The sequence below is a fragment of the Eretmochelys imbricata genome, chromosome 12 (assembly GCF_965152235.1).
Source record: "Eretmochelys imbricata isolate rEreImb1 chromosome 12, rEreImb1.hap1, whole genome shotgun sequence".
Classification (NCBI taxonomy): Eukaryota; Metazoa; Chordata; order Testudines; family Cheloniidae; genus Eretmochelys; species Eretmochelys imbricata.
Window position 1 is genome coordinate 2,147,532 of NC_135583.1, and position 12,001 is coordinate 2,159,532.

A 12,001-nucleotide genomic window follows, 5' to 3' on the forward strand; every position below is an offset into this window, starting at 1 on the left:
CTTGGTGTATCATTTTACTATATATGTATTTAGATTGCTGTAATACCCACAGTATGGTACGTGCTTTCCACATATGTTTGCCCTGAAGAGTTTTTGTCTTTCAGGTTACTAAATGGACGAAATCTAGGGAAGGGGCTATACCACATAAGCATTGATGGATTGATATCTGCACATGTTGGTAGTACCAAGCTTTCTTTGCTTACATACGCTATTCCCAGCTGCCCTTCAACCTAGCATTTTTCCCTGGTGAATTTCTTGTAGTCTTCATGTCACATGGTTCTCGAGGGACTGGCATAAGATGGGAGAGATCTGGCTTACTGGCTTGAAAAGGACATTCCCTTTGTAAGGTGCATTCCACATGTGGGAGAACTGAATGAGTGGGATAACACAGATGATATCAGTGTGTTGCTTCCTGTCCCTGTTCTGCCAGATACAAGGCTGGATAAATAGTGAGAGAACAGGGATGCAGAGCCTGGAAGGGTGATGACAAACCTGAACCTGATAAAAGAGAGAGAGAGAAGGGAGTCAGTGGAGAGATTCAAGGGGAGTATTAAATATAAATCTGAGTCCAAAACAAAGTGCTCCAGCACTTGAAATTTAACCATCATCAGTACCAGCTACAGTACTTTTAGTTACTACTTCATAAAGACAGGTTTCAGAGTAGCAGCCATGTCAGTCTGAATCCGCAAAAACAAAAGGAGGACTTGTGGCGCCTTAGAGACTAACCAATTTATTTGCGCATAAGCTTTCGTGAGCTACAGCTAAGGTGCCACAAGTCCTCCTTTTCTTACCTCATAAAGAATGTGTCAATGTGATAAATGCAACAAACTCTTCCCCAGTAGAGATAATACTAATGCTCCATCAATTCTTTCTCTTCCTCAAAGAAAGGATCTTGAATGTGGGAATAGTGTCATTTATGAAACTGACTGAGATCCTGTCCCCTCCCAATAACATAAAAACTGGAAGTGAACAAAGGAGGAGAGGAAGCTCAGCCAGCTTTTGGTTAAGAGAATCTTAGATCTCCCCAAGTCCTCAGACTCTACCCACAATGGGTGGTTGTCATTCTTATCTTCCTAGTCCCACATCTGACTGTGGATCATTTTCAGATAATGCTGAATCCCAAAAATGAAGGATGAAATAAAGCTTTATTTTGTATATATGTCTTAGGGAGGGCTCTGTGTATCTTGCAAATTGTGGGGTAGCAGTACACCTAACCAAGCCTGTGTACCATAGAACAAACTATTCATGATCTGTCTGTAGAAGAAATTGCATGGCATTTGATAGTTCATGATATAGATTACTCCTGAAGGAATTCTGCGCCACTACTTGTGCGGAGAATTCAGGTCCCTGCAGATTTCTTTGCTTCCCTGCAGAAAAATTACTTTCTGACAGGGAAGAAAAGGGAAGCCACAAGAGCAATCATCCCCCTCCACAGCAGTCGTTTTGGGTGCCCAGAGCAGCCAGCGTAGAGGTAAATCACCATGGCAGGGGATGAGGGGGCTGGGGATGCTTTGGCTGGTGGCTTCTACCCTGTGCTGGGCTCAGCTGCTAGTTCCATCTTGGCTGGAGGTGGAGGAAGACAGGACTTCCTCTTCCTCTGGAAGGAGTGGCCTGGTCCAGGTCAGAACCACCCCCAGAAACCTCCCTGGCTGCAGGAAGCTCCACACGCGCACCCCCCACAGCTTCCTGCTACCCTGTCCACCTAACCCCTATGCATCTGAACCCACACCAGGCAGCTGCACCCAGAACCCCTCACACCCAAACCCACCCACTCAGATGAGGTAGGTGCACCTGGACCACACTGATGAGTCCCCTGCACTCAGACTGCCACCCCACTGAATGCCAACTGCACCCAGACCCCCACCCCTGTACCCAAACCGCCCCCTGCTGAGCCCCTGCAGTCAAATCCCCCCTCCCCCGAGTCACAATCACCTGGACCCCCACCCAGCACCCCCAACAAGCCCCTGGGCATCCAGATCACCCGGACATCCCACTGAGCCACTCGCACTCAGCTTGCCCCACCCAGGACCCTCTCACCCTACACCTGGATCACACCCACATTAAGCCCTTCCACACTTGAATCCTGCTGGGCTGAGCCTGCCTGCCAGCACCTGGTGTGGGGGGGCAGTGCCCCGGGGTCTTTCTGGGGTAGGCCCGGCCCTTGCGCTGGGTCAGGGGCAGGTGCAGCCTCATTGCCCAGTCCGTGTTGGATGGGGATGGGGAAGAGCTGCTGGGTGATCTCTCACCTCCATGCAGCCAGTAGCTTGTGCTCCCTATTGCCATTCTGGAGCCTCCATGTTTGTTTATTGACAAATAAAATTTGTAGAATTTTAAAATATTGTGCTCAGAATTTTTAATTTTTTGGCACAGAATTCCCTCAAGAGTAATAAGTACAGAATTTAGTTGAACAGGCTTTGCTGGGAGGCAGCATGGTGACACTAAGTCCTAAATCTGAAATTAGAGCCGTGACTCCTTAGTTCTGTTTTTTGAATCAAGACTGGGTATTCTTCTAAAAAATATGCTTTAGTTCAAACACAGGCTTATTTGGGGGAAGTTCTGTGGCCTGTTAAGCAGGAATTGATTACATGATCACATTCGTTTCTTATGACCTTAGAATCTATGAATCTAGTTCAGCATGGGTTTTATTATTTGTAATGCAGCATGGAAGCAAAACATTTACTTTATTTTGTGTCTGTCTACTATGGGTGGTATTCAGTCTGAGTTATTGCTTTTCTTTAATTAGAATCAGGATAGTACCTTATTCTAGAAATCACATATGCTACCAAGTGTTGCTGAGTGCGAAGGGGCCTATGGAGAAATGTTTAGATAAATTTGAAAAAAGGCAGCCATCCGTGCTCTTTAAAGCTGCTAAGAAGTTGAAATCCTACCAGGTGCTACCCCTTAATTTTGATTGAATGTTCAATATTTTTAATAGTCTGGTTAGGCGGTGTCAGAATAATCTGTGTCTCCACCCCTCTCTCTTTACTTAAAAGTTCCTCCTTTCTGTCCCTTCTACTTTCCCTAGAGCTTCTTGATTTCTGCACATGGTCTGTGTCTTCACTACTCTATTCCTTTTTCATCCAGGGATCTCAGAACCACAGTCGTTTGGGTAGTTTCTATGTGGTTAGCCCCAATGCCTGCCTCTGCTGTCGCTCAGAGCTTTCATAAATAACATCATGAAACTGTTGTGATCGACTCTCTTGCTGCTGCTTGCTGCCCATAGTGTTCTCTGTAGGTAGAGCCCCGTAAATCCATGGGTATCCGCTTTATATCCACAGACTGTTTTTGACCAGATGCAGATACAAATTTTGTATCCATGCAGGGCACTGTGTGTAGTAGTGAAACTAATCAGTCTTTTATTTCGCTGGGCTGCTGCTTAGGAAGCCATGTGTAGATGTAGAGCCTCTGAAGTGATCTCTCTTCAGACTTCGGAAGGCAGCACTGCCATTGGTCACATTTAGAAGGCTTGTTTTGTAGCCATAAGGGCTAATTCTTTTACTGTTACGATACCTAAGACTATATAAAAATTAGAGAGTTGTTTTCCTTTTGTATGCTTGCTTTGAGTGTATCACTTTATGTATTTTACCTGTCCATATGGATCTCTCACGTAGCAATAGGGAGAGAAGAACCTTTATGAAGGTAGGGAAATGCGACTGTAAACAAATTGGCAGGGAGATTTGGGATCAGACGCTACCTCATCCCACCAGTAACTCATGTTTTTAAAAGACTAGATTTCTAGTTGATATTTAAATTCTGCAGAAAGTGATGACTGAGTCCCCCACACTCATCATGTTTTCCCCCTTACCATTAGTGTGTGAATCCTTCAAACCCTGGTTTATAGCTCATCACAACCTTCCCTAGATTAAGCTATTGCCACTTATGAGTGAATTGGCCTTGAATGTGCCTGGGGGCACTTAGGAGCAGTTGTGCTCTTTCAGTCAGGTTGCATATAGTTAAATATTCCTACACAATGAAAATAATATCTTTTAAACACAATCACTGCTGGTAGATGACCTCTGGGAATCGAATGGATTGGAAATCAGAAGCTACATAGCAAGGTTATAATGAGAACTACTATGTATGGGTGGGGGAATTGGTGTTCGCGAGTGGTTGCTGCTTGGGTTCCTGATTAGCTTTCCAGGTCATTGGTAGACTATTCTTTCTTGAAAGGGTTGACAGCATTTATAGTAAACAAATCTTAACATTTGATTAAGTTCTGGCTTTGCTTTTGACATTCCAGCAAAAGCAGTAGCACACGTTTAAGGTAGGTCTCATGGTAAAACTTGCAGAATCCTTAAAAGAGAGACGAGGTGTGTGAGGTAATTATCTTTTATTGGACCAACTTTTGTTGGTGAGAGAGACAAGAATCCTGTAAGTTAGAGATGGAAAAGATGTATTAGATTTTTCTAGTTCACCCCTCTCAAGAATTGGGACAAGCAGCCCAGAATTGGACCTCAACCCACATTTCTACAGGAGAATGTTACTGTAAATAATGTGGCACCTAAGACCACTTGACCCATCCTGTCTTTCCCAGTGAAAGCATGATTCTGTTTAACACAGCAGAAGACTGACCACAAAGTATTAGGAAAGCCAAATTTTAATTTTTTAAGTGATGAGTATTTTTAATAAAAAGTTGTCTAAATCTCTCAGGTGAGTGTCCAGACCTTACAGCACCTGTAGGTATAATGTCACACAGGAACTGAGCCCTAATCCTATGCAGATTTGAACCTAAACTGGTGAGATTGAAGATCATTTGGTACAGTCATAAAAACAAATAACTAAAGCAACTGAGATGATTTCTGAGTTTGCTCTCTCGTCTTTGCAAATTCTTTTGCTTACCAGACACATTAGATCAGCCCTGCCCACCTTAGGGAAATTACAGTGCTAGCCTCCATCCTTCTGTGAAGAAACTCTGTCCTTGTCTAAAAGATTTGATGGCAGGTTTAATTGAGGGTATTCTGGCTCTTGCTTTTCAATTAGTTCAGTCTAAAACTGATCTATTTTGGTTCCAGCCATTGCTGAATAATTAAGATGAGACTAGAGAGGGGGAAACTTAACCTGTAAATCAGACTTTAGTGGTTAGAAGCAGATGTAACTTTAAAATACTGTAAATTTGACATTTCCATGTTTTAATATTTCAATTTGGAACACACGAGCTGCAATATGAGAAAGTTGTGAACTGGCTCTTATATCCTTTAACAAAGCTGACTGTCCAATCTTCAGGTTATCACAAAGCTGGGAAATGTTTTGAAAATGCAAATTTGTATTCTTAATGTTTTTGCGGTATTTTGAAGATTTAACATCCTCATGCTTTAGCATATGTTAACCAGTTCACATTAGATCTGGACTAAAGCTCCTTTCTTTCTTTCTTCTTTCAGCCGGACAATGAAATCTCTTCAGACTGCAACCATGTAAGTATCAGTTGATTTTCTTTGCTCTCTAGCTAGCTGTAGCATTTGAAACTTATTTCCTGCAGCAACCCCTGGCTATTTTCAGAGACAGAAAACAACACTTTCCACAAGCTGTGATGTTTTCTGTGCCAATATGAGTTCCTGGGCTGACTCCCAGCAAGGGAACATGGAGCCAGTTTCTTTACCACTACACACCATCTCATTTAGGCTTTCTAAATTCAGATTTGCAGTAGGAAGGTGCTGAATGCTTAACTCTAAGTCTTCAGCTGTGGATCACTTGGGTTAAGCTAGGAGTGTCCAAAATTTCCAGAGTTCTCAATGTGACCTCCTCTTTCATGGAGGTTGCACGTCTCAGTATGCAATGTTCAGTCCTCTCTGGAGGTGAGTTCTTTGGCTCAAAATGGAGTATTGCATGCTGAGAGCTGTAGTCTATGAACCACACCTTTGTTAAAGGTGTAGGTAGTTAAAATCTTTTCCGTCCTATGCATAAGTGTGGCCCTTAAACTCCTGGGAATGCTAGGATGGCCCTCAGTTGGGTAAAGACTGAAAATCCCTGATTTAAATTGTGTGGTGTATTCAACAACAGGTCCCCTCTGTGTAAGCTGGATCATGGAGATTTTCACGAACCATAAAAGGTAGAAAGAAACCAAAGACATTGACATATTTGTCTTGACAAAGAGCACAGAGTTGCCAAATTAGCTCAGAAGGTAATTGTGACAGTTCCCAGGGCTGTGGGCACCTCTACCTTTAACATGAGGAAGCCTTGTCTATGCCTGCCGCGGATCGGTTTCCAACTCCACTGTTCACAGGCAATAAAGGCCCCGCTGTCACTCTGCAAGTTAGCGACAGGCACACTCCAACTCTTGAGCTGTCCGAGAGTCTCCCAGGAGTGTCATAGAATCATAGAATATTAGGATTGGAAGAGACCTCAGGAGGTCATCAAGTCCAACCCCCTGCTCAAAGCAGGACCAATCCCCAACTAAATCATCCCAGCAGGGTTTTGTCAAGCCAGGCCTTAAAACCTCTAAGGATGGAGATCTCACCGCCTCCCTAGGTAACTCATTCCAGTGCTTCACCACCCTCCTAGTGAAGTAGTGTTTCCTAATATCCAACCTACACCTCCCCCATTGCAACTTGAGAACATTTCTTCTTGTTCTGTCTTCTGCTACCACTGAGAACAGTCTAGCTCCATCCTCTTTGGAAGCCCCATTCAGGTAGTTGAAGGCTGCTATCAAATCCCCCCCTCATTGTTGTCTTCTACAGACTAAATAATCCCAGTTCCCTCAGCCTCTCCTCGTAAGTCATGTGCCCCAGCCCCCTAATTATCATCATTGCCCTCCACTGGATTCTTTCCAATTTGTCCACATCCCTTTAGTAGTGGGGGAACCAAAACTGGATGCAGTACTCCAGGTGTGGCCTCACCAGTGCGAAATAGAGGGGGATAATCACTTCCCTTGATCTGCTGGCAATGCTCCTACTAATACAGCACAATATGCCGTCGCCCTTCTTGGCAACAAGGGTGCTCTGTTGACTCATATCCAGCTTCTTGTCCACTGTAATCCCCAGGTCCTTTTCTGCAGAACTGCTGCTTAGCCAGTCAGTCCCTAGTCTGTAGTGGTGCATGGGATTCTTCCTTCCTAAGTGCAGGACTCTGCACTTGTCCTTGTTGAACCTCATCAGATTTCTTTTGGCCCAATCCTCCAATTCGTCTAGGTCACTCTGGACCTTCTCCCTACCCTCCATCATATCTACCTCTCCCCCCAGCTTAATGTGATCTGTGAATGTGCTGAGGGTGCAATTAATCCCATCATCCAGATGATTGATAAAGATGTTGAACAAAACCGGCCCCAGGACCGACCCCTGGGGCACCCCGCTTGATACTGGCTGCCAACTAGAATCAAGCCATTGATCACTATCCATTGAGCCTGATAATTTAGCCAACTTTCTGTCTACCTTATAGCCCATACTTTTTTAACTTGCTGGCAAGAATTCTGTGGGAGACCGTATCAAAAGCTTTGCTAAAGTCAAGATAGATCACATCCACCACTTTCCCCATATCCACAGAGCCGGTTATCTCATCATAGAAGGCAGTCAGGGTGGTCAGACATGACTTGCCCTTGGTGAATCCATATTGACTGTTCCTAATCACCTTCCTCTCCTCCAAGTATTTCAAAATGGATTTCCTGAGGACCTGCTCCATGATTTTGCTGAGGACTGAAGAGAGGCTGGCTGGTCTGTAGTTCCCCGGGTTCTCTTTTTTCACTTTTTAAAATATGGGCACTATAGTTGCCTTTTTCTAATCATCCGGGACCTCTCCCGATGGCCACGAATTTTTAGAGATAATGGCCAGTGGATCTGCAGTCACATCAGCCAACTCCCTCAGCACCTTTGGATGCATTAGATCTGGATCCATGGACTTGTGCATGTCCAGCTTTTCTAAATAGTCCTTAACCTGTTCTTCACTACTGAGGGCTGGTCACCTCCTCCCCGTGCTGTGTTGCCCAGTGCAGCAGTCTGGGAGCTGCCCTTGTCTGTGAAGACGGAGGCAAAAAAAGCATTGTGTACCTCAGCTTTTTCCATGTCATCTTTCACTACGTTGCCTCCCCCATTCAGTAAGGGTCCCACGCTTTCCCTGACCACCTTCTTGTTGCCAACATACCTGTAGAAACCCTTCTTGTTACCCTTCACATCCCTTGCTAGCTGCAGCTCCAGTTGTGACTTGGTCTTCCTGATTACACCCCTGCATGCTCTCGCAATATTTGTATACTCCTCCCTAGTCATCTGTCCAACTTTTCCACTTCTTGTAAGCTTCCTTTTTTGAGTTTAACCTCACCAAAGATTTCACCGTTAAGCCAAGCTGGTCGCCTGCCATATTTGCTATTCTTTTCTGCACTTTGGGATGGTTTGTTCCTGTGCCCTCAATAGGGCTTCTTTAAAGTACAGCCAGGTCTCCTGGACTCCTTGCTCCCTCATATTAGCCCCCCGGGGGATCCTGCTCATCAGTTCCCTAAGGGAGTCTGTCTGCTTTTCTGAAGTCCGGGGTCTGTATTTTGCTACTTTCCTTTCTTCCTTTTTTTAGGATCCTGAACTCAACCATCTCATAGTCACTGCTGCCTCAGTTGCCACCGACTTCTACTTCCTCTACCAATTTTTCCCTGTTTGTAAGCAGCAGATCAAGAAGAGCACGGCCCCTAGTCGGCTCTTCCAGCACTTGTACCAGGAAGTTGTCCCCAACACTCCCTGGATTGTCTGTGTACTTCTGTATTGCTCTCTGGTCCTTTGTCCACTGAGCTCGCAGTATTCACAGAGTTGCTGCTTCCAAAGACACAGTACATCCCCATCTTACCAGTTCCTCCTCTGATCACTACTCTACTTAACACATAGCACTTAGATTTGTTTGTATTGAAAACAACAAAGCTTCAAGGTATGTTTGGCAGGGTGTTGTGGTGGTTATTTAGCAAAGCATAGCGATTCAAGAAGTAGCAAGTAGAAGATTTGGAAATGGTTACATATAAAATAATATAACATGCATTCTAGAGCGTCAACTTAATTAACAAGGTATTCATGTCTTGTAGAGTATTGTTCACCCCAAATCCTTGCCAGGCTTTACAGCCAGAGTGGCTGTGGCCCTTCTTTCATGAGACGCATGCTGTCACATTGCCTGCTAGCTGAAGGATTCCATGTGCCCCTTTGCACTCATTGTGCCATCAGCCAGTTGACACCCGAGGTTCACTGTGTCACAGGAATATTCTGAAGAGTACTGTACTCTTGCACTTAATGCTCTTAGCCTTAGAAAAATGTGTCTTACACAGTTATCTTCATTCACTAAAAATCTTAGCCACTCACATGGAAACTGCTGTGGCAGCTTGAAAAATAACACAAATCAGTTTGGTTTATTGTTTCTAAAGCTATGGGAAGGTATAGTGTTTGGAGAGAGCTTGGAAGATGCTGCTGGGTCTAGGACAGGTTTTCCTCTGATTACCTTGTTTATCAATGACCAGCTTATCATTATCAAAATTCCAAATCGCCAAGCTGACATTTGAATTTACTTCGTAGTTTAATAAAATTTGGTAACTTTGCTAGTTTAGTGTTCATTCTTAAATAAAATAATTAGATTAGTTTTTATACAGTACTGAGTGTCTTGGCTAGAATTGTGCAGTGTATTTCTGAGCTCTTAACAAAGCAGATCCAGATGTGGATGAGTTTTAAATATCCTTTAAGAACAAAATGATGGACCAGTACTTGCTGCCTGAAATGGTAGGGGCATTCTCCAAGGGCCTGCTTGGTATTTGTTGACTTCATCCGTCAGGCCTGTCGTGATCTTATAGGTTCATAGATTCCACGGCCAGAAGGGACCAGGCTGACCATCTAGTCTGCCCCCCTGCCAGCACAGGCCAGACAACTGCCCCACAGTCTTCCAGCTTGCACTTTTTCTTCCTGATGTAATAGGCTGTGGAAAGCCCAGGCTCTTGCTGCTACGACCAAGGCTTCAGGTCCAACAACTTCAAATTCCCCATCCTCTACCCCCACCATAAAGAAATAAAAAGGAACCAGCTCCTAGTATGTCAGAACTAAAACACTTCCAACAGCCCAGTCTGGATCAACAGCCCATAGCCATTCTATTATGACTGGTGATGAAAAGAGGACATGGTGCCAAGAGGCCCCCTCATCGCGGCCCTCTGCATAGAGCAGGTGATAAAAATACCAAAGGGGTCATGCATAAAAGTATCCCTGCGTGCAGAGGATGTGGGATTGAATATCAAATGTGTTTTGTTTCTGATAATTGATAGTGTTCTCTCTCCCCCTGCTCTGTCCGGAGAGTCCCTCAAATCAGAGTTATGCCTTGGCTCCTACCAGGGAAGTTAAGGCTTTATCCAAACTTCATGTCTGTGGGCAATCCTCCATTTCCTTAGTCTGCAGTCTTTGGTTGCATTCTCACTCAAAAGCATTTGATCCAGTTTATAGGGACTCAGACCTGTGAGCTTCCATCTGAGGGAAAGTCTTTTTGGGAGTCTCCTGTTAAGTCTATTATTCCAGTATCAGTACATTCTTTCCACCTCTAATGTTAACTTCACAGTTCATGGTGGAGATGTGTCTAAAGTCCTTCCCACCACCCATCTTTGGGCTTCTCCCATGCATTAGTGTCAGATGATGGCGGTGTGATGGGTTGGATCAAAGAAACCCCATTGGGGCTGCCAACTGATGTGCCAAGTCTACTTCTGTCCCTGCCTCCCCCGCCAGCTTGGGACTCCAGAACCCTGCCTGGTTGTGCCAGACACACTTGCCGGCTACAAACACAGACCCAGGTGTGAGCCACATCCCACAAACTGCAGGCTTAACTGAAAGCAGCTTAAGAAGTGTTCCTATGTTTAACACTCAGATGCCCAACTCCCAGTGGGGTCCAAACCCCAAATAAATCCGTTTCATAAATTGTTCATCCTCTATAACACTGATAGAGAGAGATGCACAGTGCCCCCCCACCCTCCAAAGTATTAATACATACGCTGGGTTAATTAATAAGTAAAATGTGATTTTATTAAATACAAAAAGTAGGATTTAAGTGGTTCCAAGTGATAGCAGACAGAAGAAAGTGAATTACCAAGCAAAATACAATAAAACATGTAAGTCTAAACCTAATACAGTAAGAAGCTGAATACAGATAAAATCTCACCCTCAGAGATGTTCCAATAAGCCTCGTTTACAGACTAGCCGCCTTCTGGTCTGGGTCCAGCAATCACTCACACCCCCATAGTTACTGTCCTTTGTTCCAGTTTCTTTCAGGTATCTTTGGGGTGAAGAGGCTGTCTCTTGAGCAAGCTGAAGACAAAATGGAGGGGTCTCCCAGGGATTTAAATAGACTTTCTCTTGTGGGTGGACACCTCTCTCTCCCCCAATGTAGAATCCAGCTACAAAATGGAGTTTGGGAGTCACTTGGGCAAGTCAGATGTCCATGCATGACTGAGTTCCTTACCAGCCAAGCCATGTTCCTTGGAAAGCTCAGATGTGGATTGGCATTTCCAAGTTCATTGTTGGCTTAAGTGTTTCTTGATTGGGCACTTACTGAGAATAGTCTTTTCTCAGTAAGCTGACCAACTGCCTCACTGAGGCTATTTAAAATTAAACAAGTACATAACCAATACTCATAACTTTGAATACAAAAATGATACATGCATACAAATAGGAGGAATGTATTCAGTAGATCATAATCTTTGCAGAGATATGTTACATGGCATATGTAGCATAAAACATATTCCAGTCATGTCATATTTACATTCGTAAGCATATTTCCATAAAGCATTATGGGGTGCAACGTTACAGTTGGCTCCTTTGGCTTTTTCATATTTTTCCGAAAGACCTAAGCACAAGTCTCCCACCTTTTCCAAAATACCCTGAGGACTTGTCATCATCTCCATGTCTGATCTTTCAAGTACTGAAGTTGAGGGAAGAAATGCATAGGACTGTTGTTCCTGTGTCATCTGTAATGCTTCGTATGCTGCTGCCTCTGCCTTCTGAAGACTTTAAACAGAGTTGTCCTACTTAGATGACAGCACATCTGCTGCTTAATTATTTTTTTAGTTTTTTGGTTTTGT

At 44.1% G+C, this 12,001-nt stretch overlaps 1 protein-coding gene across 2 annotated transcripts in view; it reads left to right on the plus strand.

The window, feature by feature from the left end:
- GLG1 (golgi glycoprotein 1) overlaps positions 1–12,001 on the plus strand; it is a 187,663-nt gene that overhangs the window by 86,143 nt on the left and 89,519 nt on the right. The window contains exon 2 of one of the 2 annotated variants that reach the window (XM_077831194.1): positions 5,379–5,411. In XM_077831194.1, the coding sequence (XP_077687320.1) occupies positions 5,379–5,411 (33 nt within the window). Of the gene's footprint in view, positions 1–5,378; positions 5,412–10,010; positions 10,104–12,001 lie in introns of those variants that run through there. The other variant, XM_077831196.1, reaches the window with a different exon arrangement.